The following is a 17,888-nucleotide window of genomic DNA, read 5'->3' on the forward strand; positions in this document are numbered from 1 at the left end:
TGTTGACTATCCCTTTCTCCCTACAGATGTTGCCTGACTAAAGTTCCAATTATTTATTTTTGCAATAAATTCCAATGTAACTGACCACCGTGTAAATTGCTTGTTTGAGTCTTTTCTTAAAAACAAATGTGAATAATGAAATAAATAAAGACTTGCAAATTGTGTGATGCATTATACATATTAGCCCCTTAATTTATTAATCCAAAAAAACCTCCTCTGGGATATTTCAACACAGATTTGTTAAAGTGTGATGCAAAGACTGCTTTCTGCCTTCTGCTCACTTCTGGAATGTGAAATGATTTAACCAGCTGAGGAAAGATGATGCTGATTAATCTTAAATCGCATTCTTGGTGAGAACAGTGGATTTGTCACTTATGGACAAATAGTTCACTTGTCAATGTGATTCACTGTCAGTATTTGTCATAAGTGTGGAAAACAAAGCCTTTATTAGAGCAGTAAATCAGTATTTCCCACGGTCACATTGTTCTGTCTATAATGAGTCCTTCAGGCTCTTTCATTTTATGACTGAGCATCATTTAGGAATTTTAATGAATAAATGTGACACTTGGGCTAGGATATCAATGCTAAACAATATTTCTTTTGTTTCAATACACCTGTACTCTGGAGTCTTTATCTTTCTTATTTAAACTTGCTCCAAGTTTGCTACTGAATTACAATGAGGTTATTGCATTTGTGGTGCCATTAGTTATGTTAATTTGTTTGCACCACTTCTGCAGTTCACTTAATTGGCTAAGAGGGTATTGGTTGTGTTAATAAGAATGGCATGTGTCTGCAGTAATATCTGTACAATTGCTTTCCCCACTGAGTCTTGACCATGTGGTTCCAGATTAGGACAAATCTGGATTTTTTTTTAAAAGACGCTCCTGGAGTAACTCAGCAGGTCAGGCAGCATCTCTGGAGAATATGGATAGGTGACATTTTGGGTTGTGAGCCAAGACCCAAAATGTCATCCATCCATGTTCTCCAGAGGTGCTGCCTGACCCGCTGAATTACTCCAGCACTTTGTATCTTTAGTAAATGGGCATCTGTCATTCCTCGTGTCTAAATAGCAAGATAATTGAAAGTTGCTATCATGGATATTATATGCTCAGTGCTGCACAAAGAATTTCAGAAGCTCTTTACTCCAGGAAATGGCAGAACGTGAATCTAGGCAAGCATGCTGCAAATGTACAAGTCCTTGGTCTGCAGTAGTGGTGCCTGATGTATCTATTGAGCCTTGCTCTCCTTGATCAGGAAGGGTATAATTCCTCCTTGATATCTAAATAGTAGCTAACCCCAAGGTAGAGCTTCATGGTGGTTCCATTTTCCCAGAGCTTGTATAATTGTTTAATGTTAAATCCATCTTATCTGCCACCTTTTTCTTTAAGAGTATATTGTTGCCTAGGCTTCACAACAGTTGAGGCATACAGAACCCAGTAGTAGAAGAAGATACAATTATTCTTCAATTTTAAATGTTAAAGATACATTGCTATCCCACGCACATACTGAAGAATAGCTTAATTATGCTGAAGGTGAGATTCTGCCCTTTACCTGTTGCGGTCTGTTTAGGTCGACCAAGTCCCTACTTTATTGTAGCCTGCCTCCATTGGTTTGGGCTATCATCAACAGAGCCATTGCCAGAAAGAGAGCCATGGGAGAACAGCACTTCCTGAAGAGACCTGAGCAGATGTTTTAAACTTTTTTAATAATTTGAAGAGAAACTTGGCCAATGTGTATCCATTCCTTCCCAAAGTTGAACTTGTTAGTCTGAAAATTAGGGGCATATTTGTCTACTTTGTCTTAAACACTTGAATGTTCTTGATTTAACCATCATTCTCATTTAATTTGCACAACGGACTCAAATCAATCTTGGCGTTAACATTTGTTTTGTGGAAACAGTTGAATGTAGACTAGTGGTGTGCCTCGGCGTTACTGTTTGTCATCTACATCAATGATTTGGTTGAGAACATGCAGGGCAAGATTAGTAAGTTTGCTGATGATACAAAAGTGAGTGGTTGTGTACATAGTGAAGATGGTTGTGAAAGATTGTAGCAGGATCTGGCCAGGTGGGCTGTGGAATGGTTGATGGAATTTAATACAGAGAAGTGTGAGGTGTTGCATTTTGGGACAAGGGCAGGATCTACACAGTAAATGGTAAGCCTCTGGGGAGTGTTGTAGAGCAGAGGGATCTAGGACTGCAGGCGCATGGTTCCTTGAAGGTCGAGTCGCAAGTAGATAAGGTGCTCAAAAAGGCTTTTGGCATATTGGCCTTCAACAGTCAAAGTATTGAGTATAGAAGTTGGGAGGTCATGTTGCAGTTGTATAAGACGTTGGTGAGACTGCATTTAGAATATTGTGTTTAGGTCTGGGCACCATGTTATTGGAAAGATTTTTGTCAAGCTTGAAAGGGTTCAGAAAAGATTTACGAGGGTGTTGACAGAACGAGAGGGTGTGAGCTATTGAGGAGCTATTGGAGCGCAGAAGGATGAGAGGTTGGGCCGAAGGGCCTGTTTCCACACTACATCACACTCTAGCAGAATGCTATCACATCTCAACTGCTGGACGTCTTGGGCATGACACACATGCTATGTTCGAGCACTTGCCTCAAAGATAGCTGCTGAATTTCCTCAATCTTTTTCCTTGCCACTTGGCTACATCCTCTGTGTTTGCAACACATGCACGTGTGGGAGTAGTGTAGACGGGACATATTGGATGGCATGGTCAAGTTGGGCAGAAGAGCCTATTTCCGTGCTGTATGACTGTATGACACTGACTCTGACTCTATTGCTATATAACCATGTAATCTGTGTACTTAAAGAGTTAGTTTCTGATATTTGTAACCTGCATTTAGATATTTTAAAAATAAAACTAGCTTGAGTGTGACTCATATCATGAGATACGCTGACTATCTTCCATTAGAATACAGCAATAACCCATCTACTGATTTATAACCATGATTCTTGTAATACTGAGTATTTTAATTGCACATGGTCAAAGTCTGCTCCAACAACCAGAATAATAAGCCCCCTCAAATGTCTGTAACCAGCTTGTGCTATTGGGTACAGGTAACAATACTGAGTGATTTGGATGGCAGTGGAAAGGAAGGGCTTGAGACTTTTTTTCTTTTTTTTGCAGGATTCCTGATTGGGTTTTCAAGAATTTTATACATTTGTATTTTACTTTCAATGTTCCCACCCTTGTTGGTGCTTTGAATATGAGACTAATTTCTTTAATCGTTACTGCATTTCTTTGAATGTCTGCACATCATTTACAGCGTTTTCCCATATGCCGGATTTTTTTTTCTTCAATATATGAGAAGCTCTGTGCCCACTGCACTTCAGATGGAAGTATGTCAAGATGTCACTTCCCAATTCAACTAGAATTTAATAAAATTTATAGGAAGGCGATATACATTTGCTTGCCATCTTTAGTTTAATAACTGATGCAGTACCCTCACTGATGCCAGTGAGGCTAATCTATTTGCTATGCACTGCATTGGTTGGCTGCATTTGGGGGGGGGGGGGGGGGGGAGAGAGGGGGTAGGGGATGGAATTAAGCTTTCCATTAAAGGATTAGCTTCAGACAACTTCTCTAACAGAACTGATGGAGTCTGAAATGAGCTGATGAGTACATGCAAGGATGTACGAGGTCAGCACCATCAACAGAAATGCTTGTGGTCTTTCCACTCGGTTGACTAACATTCGCAGGGGGCCAGATAAATATCATGGTGCACATTTGCTGGTGGGTGGATCCTGTGGTGCTACTAATGCTCCAGATCTATGCATAGATCAAGGAAACCCTTGGATACTGCTGCTCCAATTAATTGCTTCCATTGCTTTTCCTGTTTGGCATGGTCTATGCAAGAAGAGCAACCATCTGTTCACAGGTGGAATCAAGCAGTGCCTCAAGCAGCTTCAGTCTCTTGAGTAGAATTTCGTACAGCAAAATGTTTATGAATGAAGTTACTGAAGTTACTGCCTGTAGCATCTTGTGTCTAATCAACTTTCCCTTGTATGATGTTCCTTTTTGGCCCAGTGTTGCCTTTTTGGTAACCCTCTCTATATCTGAACTTCCACATTAAGAGCCTCCACGTTCCTGGCATTGCAGTCGTGACAAAGGGTTTCGACCCGAAACGTCACCCATTTCTTCTCTCCAGGAGTGCTGCCCGTCCTGTTGTTACTCCAGCATTTTGAGTTATTTGTTAAAAGCATCACTTAGTTTCCAAAACGTACTATTTACTTGGTGGATGAGTGGTCAGCAGAATATTTCATATTAGAATGGATGTTTTTTGCCAAATTAGAGCAGTGCTTGTCATATTTTTAAACATGACGGATCAAATATCAGCAACTGATTATCAAAATCGTTATTAAAACTGCACCAATTTCTTATAAGAAAATAACTGCAGATGCTGGTACAAATCGATTTATTCACAAAATGCTGGAGTAACTCAGCAGGTCAGGCAGCATCTCGGGAGAGAAGGAATGGGTGACGTTTCGGGTCGAGAACCTTCTTCAGACTGATGTCAGGGGGGCGGGACAAAGGAAGGATATAGGTGGAGACAGGAAGAGAGAGGGAGATCTGGGAAGGAGGAGGGGAAGAGAGGGACAGAGGAGCTATCTAAAGTTGGAGAAGTCGACGTTCATACCACCGGGCTGCAAACTGCCCAGGCAAAATATGAGGTGCTGTTCCTCCAATTTCCGGTGGGCCTCACTATGGCACTGGAGGAGGCCCATGACAGAAAGGTCAGACTGGGAATGGGAGGGGGAGTTAAAGTGCTCGGCCACCGGGAGATCAGTTTTGTTAATGCGGACCGAGCGCAGGTGTTCAGCGAAGCGATCGGCGAGCCTGCGCTTGGTTTCGCCGATGTAAATAAGTTGGCATCTAGAGCAGCGGATGCAATAGATGAGGTTGGAGGAGGTGCAGGTGAACCTTTGTCTCACCTGGAAAGACTGTTTGGGTCCTTGGATGGAGTTGAGGGGGGAGGTAAAGGGACAGGTGTTGCATCTCGTGCGGTTGCAGGGGAAAGTGCCAGGGGTTGGGGTGGTTTGGGTAGGAAGGGACGAGTGGACCAGGGAGTTACGAGGGAACGGTCTCTGCGGAACGCAGAGAGGGGAGGGGATGGGAAGATATGGCCAGTGGTGGGGTCCCGTTGTAGGTGACGGAAATGTTGGTGGATGATATGTTGGATCTGCTGACACCAATTTCTTGTTGCTCTTTGCCAGGGGATTGTTTTCCTTCCTAATCTGACAGTGAAATTGCCATAGAGGATCAGCTTATTTATCTGGGATGTTGACCAGTGTCTTTCATTTCTCCCCCCCCCACCCCGCCCAAAAATAAATCCCATAAGTCAAAGTAGAAGATCTCCTTGTCCATAGTATCCACGTTGGGGCATGTGCATGAGAGCATATTGTCATGTTGCTAATTCTCCTAAGTCATTGAGGTTTTGGACCAAATCCTTGATCATGAAGCACCTTCCTTGACTATTTTACTCTTCTATTTTGCCCTTGTAGAAGGCTACTCCCTTATTCTTAAAACTGGCCACTGTTTGCCCATTGTTTCTGTTGGGTAGCAGTGTATATTTGTAATATAGAGATTTGTCACTGATATTGTCTGATAGTACAGGTATTTTCCCATGAAATTTGTCACCTAGAATAAAAGATGCCTGTATTTCTTGATGTGAGGTAGCCATTGCCGACTGACTGCCAAACATGTTTTAGAGATCTAGATTTGGCATTAAGAGGAAACAAGACAACTGAAGATACTGAGGTATGTTGGGATTTCAAAATTGAGTTGTAAACATGATATGGGAGTAGAAGCTTTATCAAAATTAGTTGTTGGAAGTAGTCTTGAGAGATTTTGGGGATCCAGCAATTCCATGCTTAGCAGTTGAAGACCTGAGGTGTCACGGGTGAAATGATCATAAAATCAAATGAACGTGAGGCCTAAATTTTAAAAATATGCTATTGTGCAGGTTTATGGGGCAGATGATAGGAATGTGGCTGTGAAGCAATTTGATCACTGAACTTGAGAGGTCTGAATTCGTAAGGATTGATGTTTTATAGATTAGGTAGGAGAGTGAGCATGTCTTATTAGAATTGTTGGGCACCGATTAAGGTTCAGTAACACGTGAGCCAGGGAATGGTGGAAAAATCACAATGTTAATGAGAACTATATGGTATTGGCCATATTTGACCAAGATGAACATGCCAACAGCAGTTATGAGCACTTATTTCCGATGGTAATTCATTTTACTAATGCTGTACTTCACTTCATCACCTGTTTTTCTTTGGGTGCAGCAATACTAGGAATTGTCCGAATGCTATTGCAATTTGAAGTAGGAAATGAGTCGGAATGAATGTTTGTTCCAGTAGCGGGCTAAATGTAACAAATCATGTTATGCGTGTACATCTGCAACTGATACTGCACATTTAATGCATTTTCTCATGGCAGTGCACTTGAAACCTTCTCTGACATGGTCATAGTTGCTAATGCAGCAACAGGGCCTTCTGACTTTAAATGGCATGCCAGAACAAGCCCCACCCATGGATAGTGAAACCTTAAGATATGGCATTGCTGGAAATACTTGAGCCAGGCAGCATTCATTAGAATAGTCAATATGTCATTAGAACATAAACTTACTGAGATAGGATGGTGAAAGCTTGATATTGGCAAATCTTACCGGCATGTCGATTTTCCGCAGATTTACGTGCTTTTTGCATGATTTCTGCGTTTTTCACTTTGCCAAATAAACAGAGAAATCGGATCGAAAAGAAAGAGAGAAAAAAGAAAAGAAGTGATGTATAGACTGGTAATGAACACTAAGTTTCCGCTAGAGGTCGCTAGGGGTTCCGCGAAAAATCCCCCCCACCCTGGAAGTCTCCCCGAAAATGTGGCACCTAGGCTGGGCAATGCAGCCAATCTCGACCTCATCGGGACTTCCACAGCCGATCATCGGGTTGAATTTACAACCTGCGGCCGAGGCTCTGGAACTCCAGCCATCTATCCCCATAGCCAACTTCCTTGACCGGCTGGATAAACCAGCAAGGCTCTGGAACCAAGAATGCCAGAAAATCAGTGGTGGAACTGTAATGAGTAAATATTAAATTTAAGTGCAAGATTATATAACTAAATTAATTAAATCGGGGTTAAAATATAAAGCAGAAAAGCCACTTTTTTGGGCTGATTATTTAATTAATGTGCGAATTTACTTAAATGTTATTAGTATACAGTGACATATTCACATTATTTTGTAATGTCTGTTTTTACTTTGAAATGCACTACGAGGCTTGAAACGGGTAATTTTGTGTGTAAATTTTCAAAAATGTTCCAATTTTTTGACCCCGGCTGTATGCCTCACGCAAGCGCTCGGCTCTTTTCCTCTTTTTTTTCACCGCACTCACATGCCTGATCTTAGTGGCATTACATGGGAGAGAAAAATGCTAGGATTGATATGCAAAACACCGCAGATGGTAAAAATCTTGGGTGAGAATTAAAGGGAGTATTGGAAATGACCAGGATGTTGGGAAGTTTTGAATTTCAATCTTTATCATTTTTTATTAGACTTAATTGCAAAACTAAAGTCTATTAATTTGAAGTAACTTGCTTAAAGTTCGGTTTATTTGAAGCGGCTCCTCTCATGAATGGAGCTGCTGAATGGAATTGCTGAATCAATGCCAGTAAGTTCATGCTCCCATGAGGATTCCAGCACAGTAGTTGGCAAGTCCACTGAACATGGTCAGGAAGTTTGGGACTTCTCGAATTGTGCATCATTGTGTGGTAGTCCTGAGCTTCCTGACTTATTAAGTTATTAAGGGAATTAAGTTTTATGAAATAACCCTGTAAATTCAACTGGTTTGCCATAGAAGTGCCTGATTTTATACCGTGATATTAATTTTGTATGATTGCTACTTCTGCCTACACACCCTGTTATGCCTATCAAACTACTGTTGGCTGCTTTTCTTTACACAGGCTGTTTGTATAATTCTTGACATTTTTACAATTTTTGTGCCCTTGCCAAGCTATTAACTAATTGTACATGCCAGCAGTGTTTTCTTTAACACAATACACTTTAGTGTCCAATTTTATAGTGGTTTTTAAAAAACTTGGTTCAAACTTAAAATTTGGTCTCACTGTTAAATCCTGAAATCAATTCTTTCAATCTTCAGAATTTTTTTAATGCACAGTAATCTTTTGCAAAATGCACCTAAAATGTGATCAGTAATGAACTGCCTTTCCTTCCCACCACTGCCACCCCCGCACCCCCACCTTGATTCTTCCCGCTAAACTCTGAGTAGCTATTTTGGAATGTTTGTGCAACTGTTCTCTGTAGGGATGTGCTGTGGACTTGGTTTGCTTAATGTTGACTTGGTATAATTGATCAGTACCAGCCTGGGAAATATATTGGGATGCTAATGATGTTGAGAGTTTGGTTAATGAATTTTGGCATATCCTGTCGTTACTGTTTCCTTCAAATGTAATGGCAATAAAATGGTGAGGCATGTGATTAAAAAGGCATATGTGGAAAATATGTTCAGTCAAATACTGTTTTCCCACCTGAAGGAAACTACTCAAGAAAATTTCTCAGTTTTAATAATTACTGTAAAATGCAGACTGTGCTATTGTGAACAATGATGCGTTTACCCTTGAGTTGCTTTTCTAATAATCAGCATTGATCATACGGAACATTTTTTTTAAATTAAGCCTCAAATACATCTGGCTATAGTAGCAGTTTGCTTCAATTGCTGAAATCTACCCAGATAAAAACTTTATCTTCAGGGTTGATTTTATTTCCTTTGTTCTCCATACCTTTTTTTATCTCTGCAGCAGTGCCATTTTTAATTTTGATCCCTAGCTTTCCCATCCACTTCCTACATCTATGTGCAAATGCTGAAACCAAAGGAAGCTTGGCAATGTATCGAATGAAAGGTTTAAGGGCCTGTCCCACTTGCTGGTGTTGAGGTTTGTTTACTTTATCTTGCAAAATTTCGGCGATCTGCTACGATTTTGACAGTCGTCGGCAGTCGCTTAAAAAATCGCCTAAGTGGGACAGGCCCTTTAAAAGCTGCGACAAATGGTTGAGGCAGAATATCACTGGCATTTGCTGTGCTGTTTTTGCATCCGGCATCACCTGCTCTGTTTTCAGTTGGCCCTAATGGTTGAACTTTTTTAAATGCTTAATTTCCTAGTCCAGTTTGTGGAGGATCTATTAATTTCTGACTTTTCTTTACAGACCACCAAGGCATTTCTTCCGAAGATGCTGGAAATGAACCATGGCCATATTGTAACAGTGGCAAGCTCCCTCGGGCTATTCAGCACTGCTGGTGTTGAGGTTTGTTTACTTTATCTTGCAAAACTATTTTTTATTTTACAGAAGGTAAAATGGTGCATTAGTGTGTGATCATTTTTAACAATTAGAATTAAATGCATTGTCTTCATGTCTGAGCAGATGCTCTAGATTGTTTAGGCAAAATACTGGTACATCCTCAAAAATGAGGGTGCAACTGGCTGATATTAACTCTAGCTGTTTACAATTCTATTGCTCTATTTTTGAGCAGGTGGAAAACTTGTTTCTCTTTTGGCTCAATTTCAAGGACTACTTCAAGGGTCATTGGCAGCAATGAAGATTTGGCTTTTTTTTTTGCATGATCGTGCCTTAAATGTACTTCAACATAACTGTATTTGAGTTTTATGGATTTGCAATTGTATGTCCAATTGGTTACCGGTACCCATAGTTTCATAATTAAAGCCAATTGTGGTTGAGACAACCTTTTCTAATATGCTCATTGTCTGCATCTGGTCACGTTTTAACTTCTTGCTTCCCCATTCTTTGCATTGATTTCTTTACAGCTATTCTCTTGTGTGCACTGTTCTTGAATCCATTTATAATGGTGCCATACTGGTCTAATTAATGTAGACACAAAATACTGGAGTAACTCTGGGTCAGGCAGCATCTTGGGAGAGAAGGAATGGGTGACGTTTTGGGTCGAGACCCTTCTTCAGAGGGGTCTGAAGAAGAGTCTCGACCGGAAACGTCACCCATTCCTTCTCTCCCGAGATGCTGCTTGACCCGCTGAGTTACACCAGCATTTTGTGTCTACATTCGATTTAAACCAGCATCTGCAGTTTTTTTTCCTACTGGTCTAATTAATGTTGCTTAAGCAGAAAAATTGAAAGCAATATGTTTGTATGCATGCTAACTTGTTTCCACTGCCCCACCCTGCCAAAAACTTCATTTTATCAGAGATTTGTTTAAAAAAAACATGTCGCCACATTCTTGGATTTCTCTCAAAATGAAGCCAAATCAGTTTGTGATTGACAGCCGCTTGTAATTAAAAAATTAAGATTGCTCTCACTGAAACTGTTTCTACCATGCGAGTACCATGTTACAGTGCCATTTAATTAATATTGTGGTAAAAAGCAGGGCAGTCCTAGCATTCCTTTTGATCTTGCTGGCCTTACTATTTTGGAAATGTGTACGTCAATCGAGGGCAATTGATGTTAGCCTTGTTAAGTGCGGGGAGCCATTCCCTTAAACAGTTGAAGTCTTTATAGTGAAGGGACTCTTACTGTGTGTCCGATAGGGAATTCCAGGACTTGAACAAATGACAATGAATAAACAAATGACATATTTCCAAGATGGCATGGTGCATTGGGAATATGCAGGTTGTGATGTTCACAGTTCTTATTCTTTGTAGAATTGTTCATGGGGCAATACTGTTTGGAGTAGCCTGAGGTGCCTCTATCTGATGGTAGACACTGCACCCACTGCTGGTATTGGCATAAATTATTTTTTTGGGCAGTAGATGGCTTCAAATCTTGGAGACTGTTTTTGTCTTGGATGGTATAGTTCCATTGATAGTGGTGAAAAAGGACTAAACCATGTTTGCTTTCATCATTCATGACATTGAGTACATGAGTTGATGTGTTACAATGTACAATTCATTGGTGTGACTGCGCTTGGTGTATTTGTCATCATCGGCGGTTACTCGAAGCGAGTATGACTGTCCTCTCCATAGAGGACGCCTGTGCGTGATTTTGTTTATCGTGGAGAGACTGGTGTACAGACAGCCACCTCAGGGTCAGGGTCTCGTGGCATGGAGTCCAAGACAACCGGAGATCCTTTTCTGTTGCAGCCTTCATCCGCCTTCCCAGCCGTTGTGATGCTCCACTGAAAGTCGGCCATCATCCTCCACCTGTTCCACCGTTGAGGTCTTGGTTGGAATGCTCTTTGTCAGGGACCTCCCCCTCGACCTTACCGCCATGGGTGACCCAACCAGAAGCATAACTCCAGACAGCATCGCTCTCAGGATCTCGGGACCACCCAAGCTTCTCCACCATGACAAGGTGACAATCCATGGAGAAGGATGTATTTGTATGCAGTTCTGGTTGCCGTACTTTGCTTAAGCTCAAAGCACGCAGAATATATTTGCAAGGATGTTACCTTGACTAGAAGGCCTGAGTTAGGAGAGGCTGGATATGCTGGGACTATTATTCCCCCTAAAGTGTAGGGCAGTGAGGAGTGTCTTTATGAGATGTATAAAATCAGAGGAGCATAGATAAGGTCTCCTTTTCAGGATACGAAAGTCTAAGTCTAGAGAGCATCAATTTAAGGTGACTGGGAAAGATTTAAAAGGGACCTGTGCAGCAGCTTTTGCCGTGTTGGTTATATGGAAGAAGCTCCCAGATAAAGTGGTAGAGGGGAGTACTATTACAACTGTGCGTATATAAATAAATAAAATTAAGGGAAATTGTGCAGATACATGCATAGAGAAGATTTCACAACAGTTCAACAGAGCTTTATTTGTCATTCGGTACCAAGGTACCGAACGAAACTACATAGCAGTCACACACAAAAAAGAACACAAGACACATGACCCCCACACAAACGTCCATCACAGTGATTCCAAACACCCCCTCACTGTGATGGAGGCAACAAAACTTCCACTCTCTTCCCCACGCCCACGGACAGACAGCTCGTCCCCGACCGACCCGCACAGTCCCCGCAAGGGGATGGAAGTCCCCGTGGCCGAGTCGCACCGGGCGCTGAGACGTCTCGCGGCCGAACCGGGCGATGGAAGGCCCCGCGACCGAGCCGTGCGCAGTTAAGTCCCGCGGCCGAGCCGCACCGGGCGATGTTAGGCCCCGCGGCCGAGCCGCACCGGGCGATGGAAGGCCCCGCGGCCAAGCCGCACCGGGCGATGTTAAGTCCAGCGGCCGAGCCGCACCAGCGATGAAAAGTCCCGCGGCTGAGCCGCGCCGGACGATGTTAGGCCCCGCGGCCCGGGCACTGTTAAGTCCAGCGGCCGAGCCGCACCAGCGATGTTAGGCCCCGCGGCCGAGCCGCACCGGGCGATGGAAGGCCCCGCGGCCAAGCCGCACCGGGCACTGTTAAGTCCAGCGGCCGAGCTGCACCAGCGATGTTAGGCCCCGCGGCCGAGCCGCACCGGGCGATGGAAGGCCCCGCGGCCGAGCCGCACCCTGCGCCGTGAGGAAGAGACCTAAAAGAGAAAGGTTTCCCTCGTCCCCCCACCCACACCACCACCCCCCACCCACACCACCACCCCCCACACATACACAACCAAAAAAAAAAAAAACCATCCCAACACCGACACACATCAAAAAAAAAAGGAAAAAAGACGAACAGACTGCTAGCGAGCCGCAGCCGTTAGGCGCCGCCACTTCCGCTTTTGATTTGCATCCCTGGATATAAGCCAAATATAGACACATGGGACTAGCTCAGATGAACATCTTGGTCAGTATGGACTAAAGGGCCAGTTTCTGCTAGAAGTCTCGCTCTATTTGTTAGAGTTCAGATTTCCAAGTAAATGCAGCCAATTCTAGCCTGACTCGTGCCTTGTAGATGAGAGTTTTGTTGTTGGTGTGTTGCTTACTGCCGTATTCTCAGCCTTTCGTCTGTTCTTACACTTGTAGCTGGACCAGTTTAGTTTTTTGGTGATTAGTAACTCCAGGATGTTGACGTAGAAATTCTGACAGTAATGTCATTTGAGTGTCACGGGTGATTAGGTAGAAGACTATAGCATTGTTGCAGAGCAGGAGGATGCCATTTGGTCCACATCTGTAATGGCTCTACACCAGAGCAACTCTCTCCAGTCTGAAAGGTTCCTACACTAGTCACCTGGCAGCCTCACCAACAGACTGTCTTTCTTTTTGTCTTTTTTGTTATTTTTAGTGTGTTTTAAAAACTATGTGTTAATGTTCTCTGGTTTGTTTTATGAGGGGGAGGGGGGGTGGAGGTGGAAACATTTTTCAATCTCTTGCCAGGGATGCGATTGTTTTCCGGATCGTATCTCCGGTCACTCTGTGGCCTAACATTGTGGAGCTAGCAGCCTTGCCCGAGACTGACTTTGAGCCCCACTGCGGGACCGTGGACTTGCCATCGGAGTCTGCGATCCCTTGCTTGGGATCGACGCTCCAACTGCGGCCTGCGGGTTTCAACATAGAGGAGCTTGCAGTCTTGGGTAGAGACTGCTGACGGGATGCTCCAAGTCGCAAGAGGTTCGACTAGCCCCAACCCGGGGTCCGATCGACCGGCGCTGAGGACTGAGATCCCCCCGATGCGGGAGCTTGATCGTCCCGACGAGGAGGGTCCGACTGCAGGCTAGGGGAGCCAAGATAGCCCCGACAACAGAAGCTGGACCAGGCCCCCAACCGCGGGAGAACAAAGAAGGGAAGAGATTGAACTTTTTTTTTTCGCCTTCCATCACAGTGAAGAATGTGGAGAAGTCACTGTGGTGGATGTTTATGTTCAAATGTATTTTGTGTGTTCTGAAGCTTTTTATTGGTATGACTGCATGGCAAATCAAATTCCTTGTATGTTGCAAAACATACTTGGCTAATAAAATATGATTATGATCTGTTCATTCCCTCCAAAGATGCTGCCTGATGCAAAAATTTCTTCATATTCAATTTGTTCAATTAAATTCAATTTAATTCTAGCCATCCTTCACCAAAAAGAAACCTAACTCCTTATCATTTTATACATTTATCACATCTCCCCTTATTATTCTCTCCAAGGAAACAATCCCAACCCCTAATCACTCCATGTAACTATAACTAATTTCTCATCTCGGGAACCATTCTTCAGTCATCTGTGGGGCCCTTTTTAATGCTTTTGCATTGTTCTTAAGTAGCCATCGGAAATGATTATCCTTTCGGTAAATCGAGTTTCATTGTACCTTCATTTGATACACGTGACAATAAAATACCCTTTTAACCCTTTTACTTCCATGGATACTGCTTAATCTGCTGATTTCTTCCTGCAGCTTTTTAAAATTCCAGATTCCAGCATCAGTCGTCTCTTGTCTCAACACATTAATAAATTTTTACTAAGATTTGATGGCAGGCAAGGTTGGAAAGATGCTTCTAAAGATCTGTAGGACCTGGACCAACTTGTGAACAGTGCTACAGGCAGCAATTGGGTTTATGCTTTGCAAGGGAGACTTCATGAGTGCAGTCTGTGCTTGGACTTGAGCATATGCATGCATTGTATGCTTTGCCCAATGTCTCAGCCTATGCTGATGCAAGTGCTTAGTCCTTGGTTGACATTGCAGCGGGTTCCACCTCTAAGCTAGTCGTGATTGACAAAGGAAATCAGGGCATGTGCAGCGCTGCATTTGAGGTTCCGAAATGCCCCAAGTATTCAATAGCTAAATAACACTCTTTTGGGGGATCGGGATTGATTTTAAACCTCAAAACAAAATTCTGTAAGTGTTTCAAGTTAGGCCACATCTCTGAAAATAGACGACTAGCTTTTCGGGAGTCAAAAAAACCTTTGAAAGGACCAGAAAATTAGTGTTTTAAATTGAGAGGAGGAATGGATAGGACACACTATCTGTGGGAAAGACCTAAATTACTGAGGTGATTCTATACATGGAGGTCAATTATTTTCTCCCCTACGTGACCCTTTCATATTCATAAATGCAGACTGAAGCTGTTGCTGGGACCTGAACCTGGAGGAAATGCCCAACGACTCGGATGGTCTCTGACAAGGAACTTAATATTCTAGATAAATATCCTTGCAGCAGACTGGATGGTTCTGATATAAACGAGGAAAATGAAGAGCCTGCTATTGTTGAATTCAATATTGATTCTCAAAAACTGCAGCATGTCTAAATAGAGGATGAAGTTGTTTCTCAAGATTTGTTGGAACAGTGTAGAAGGTCCCATAGATGAATCAGTGTATGGTGCAGAGTTCAAATGACAGGCAATTAAACAATGTATGGACTAAAAGAAGTCTCTGTAAGCACTCGCCCAATCTGCAATTGGTTTTGCAAATGTAGTGGGGACCCCATTGTGAGCACCAGATGCAGTTCACGAAATTGAAAGAAGTGCACTCCTGGACAGTGAGAAAAGACACGATGAACAGCATGTGTTGCATCTCGTATAATTACATGGGGGAATAGTTGGTGGTCATGGAACAGTATGGTCATAAAGGGACATAGACCCTTAGGAATTATGAAAAGGAAAGGGAGCTGTCTAGTGGAATCTTGTTGATTAAAACAGTGATGGATATACTCATGTAAAGAATTTGGGTGAGGGGCAATAATTCAGATGGCTTTGGCTGAAGGACTACTCCTATGAAGAACTATGTTATGCTGGTGGGGAAAAAGGTACCATGGAGAATGAAAATTCTGCCAAAAAAGGAGAGTCCTCTAGCAGTGTATGTTAAGATGCTAGAAACAAATGGGAAAAAAAAATATGCTCGAAACTGGGTTAATCTAGTTTTCAGTGTGGCAGTGCTTCTCCCTACCCTGTTTGGCTGAATTACAAGCCCTGGATATACCTTTGTGCAGAGTTGAATTTTGGTCATGGCTATGCTGGTTGAGCATTAAGGGTCCCGATCTGACCCGATCGTATACTTCAGAGATGCCACATGACCTGCTGACTTAGTCCAGCACATTGTGTTCCATTTAAATTTTCAACCTTTTCCCAAATAAACAAAGTTAATTCGGTTGTACAGTGTTTAGGTTAAATTCTTCAGTTATTTTTCTCAGGACATTAGAGGAACATGCGAAGGTTAAGATGGTGTTGAAAAAACATCGTTTCCCCATCCTGACTCTTCCACTTGTCCATGATCAACTTCATTTTATTACTTCCTTCGACTGAGTGCTAACTTGTTTAGGTTTTTTTCTCCCATTTCACTTGCACCCTTTCCTCCCTTTGTCTCAAAGTCTGATCAGTGATGGTGCCTGGAATTTGAAATAATTCTCTGTAGAATCTTTTGCGTCCCACTAGAATATTAGCAGTCGTCTCCTACAACTTGTGGAGGACCATTGCTAATAACTTGTGTTGACACATCTGTTGACCATGAACCAAGCATGAACTAGTGTTTTTGATTGAGCATACTAGTTGAGATGCAAAATGTTCTGACTTGTTCATTATTATGCCATTTAGGATTACTGTGCAAGCAAATTTGGAGCAATAGGATTTCATGAATCCTTAAGCCATGAGTTGAAGGCAACTGACAAAGATGGGATCAAGATGACACTAGTCTGCCCCTATTTGGTGGACACAGGCATGTTCCGTGGCTGCAGAATAAGGTGAGATAGTTGAATTATTTAGTCCAAGTTTACATTTGTAGATTAGTGCAATAGTATTGACTGCTAGACAAGTTACGAATGGGGTTTAGTTGAGAATTGGAAACTGAACGTTAATTGTAGAGAAAATATGGTGTGGTACTTTCCCCAATGTAAGCATTTTAATGTAAAACTTGCCTAAAGCTGCTTTTAAAAACAAGGTCAAAGATGCTTTTTTTTTAATGGAAAACTCCAATATCTGGCAGATGTTTCATCTTTGGATGTTACTCCTGTTAGTAGTCCAACACTTTTAATTCACTTTATTGGATATTGTGCAGTATTTTTCAGTGAATATGGTGAATTGAAAGGGAGCACAGCAAATGCCAAATAATCCAGATGCCAAAATATCGGCATGGCCAAATAGTCTAGTAAAACTCGTAATCTGTAACTTGACTATCAAACATTCTTCCTGCTATGGAAGAGAATAATAAGTTTAGACTTGACACTACTGAACTGGAAATGTACAAGCATCACATGATAACTCTAAATGGACAAAACTTTGAATAAAATTTTGATTTTGTTAATGTTCAGAATAGTTAGATGATTTTTGAATCCTGAATGGATCTTTTGCTAGTAATGTAGTGTTGACATTTCCTTGCCAATTGGGTGGTTTTGCCCATTGAGTTGCTTTTAAAATGTGCATCAGTCAACATCTTGTATTACTGTGTTAATGCATTGTTTATGTTATAAGAGGATCTATTATTCTAAGATATATTTGTGGTCTTGACTGCAAGTACACAACACTGTCAGCTGGAATGCATTATAGAAAGTTTTTCAGATTTGTTCACTTTGTCTGAATTATTTGTATAAAATCGATGCATTTTGCATGCAATAAATTATTTCAAGTGTAGTTCTTATCTTCTAGATTAAATCCTTTTTGTATAGCAAGGTTCCATTAAACAGTTAAAAAGATGAATGGCTGCTGAATCTCTCAAATTTGTGAGATGAATATTGGCCAACACTCGATAATTAAGTTGCAGTTGAAAGTTAGTTTCCCATGATGTATTGCTAATTATGTGCCATTTATTTGGAGGTTAAAAGCATTTGATTACCAAAGCCAAGATTGTTACACTTGTGCAGTGAAACAATACTACTTCAGGCCACAAAAGTTTAATGGTGGGAAAAAGGACTGGTTTTCAAAAATGAATTTTTGACATGGTAGGTGTGCACCAGCTTCAGACGGTGCTTGATTTGTGATCAATTTATCTGCAAGTCAAACGTGATAAATAAACTAAACTCCAGGATTAAGCTGTGTATAAAATAATTGTAGTTCCAGTAACCAGATGCTTTCAC

General features: G+C 41.9%; 1 protein-coding gene across 1 annotated transcript in view; it reads left to right on the forward strand.

Moving 5' to 3' along the window:
- LOC144592907 (retinol dehydrogenase 10-like) overlaps window positions 1-17,888 on the forward strand; it is a 51,775-nt gene that overhangs the window by 25,751 nt on the left and 8,136 nt on the right. The window contains exons 2-3 of the mRNA XM_078398165.1: window positions 9,230-9,328; window positions 16,414-16,559. Of these exons, the coding sequence (XP_078254291.1) occupies window positions 9,230-9,328; window positions 16,414-16,559 (245 nt within the window). The remainder of the gene's footprint in view (window positions 1-9,229; window positions 9,329-16,413; window positions 16,560-17,888) is intronic.

This window comes from Rhinoraja longicauda, chromosome 4, assembly GCF_053455715.1.
Source record: "Rhinoraja longicauda isolate Sanriku21f chromosome 4, sRhiLon1.1, whole genome shotgun sequence".
Lineage (NCBI taxonomy): Eukaryota > Metazoa > Chordata > Chondrichthyes > Rajiformes > Arhynchobatidae > Rhinoraja > Rhinoraja longicauda.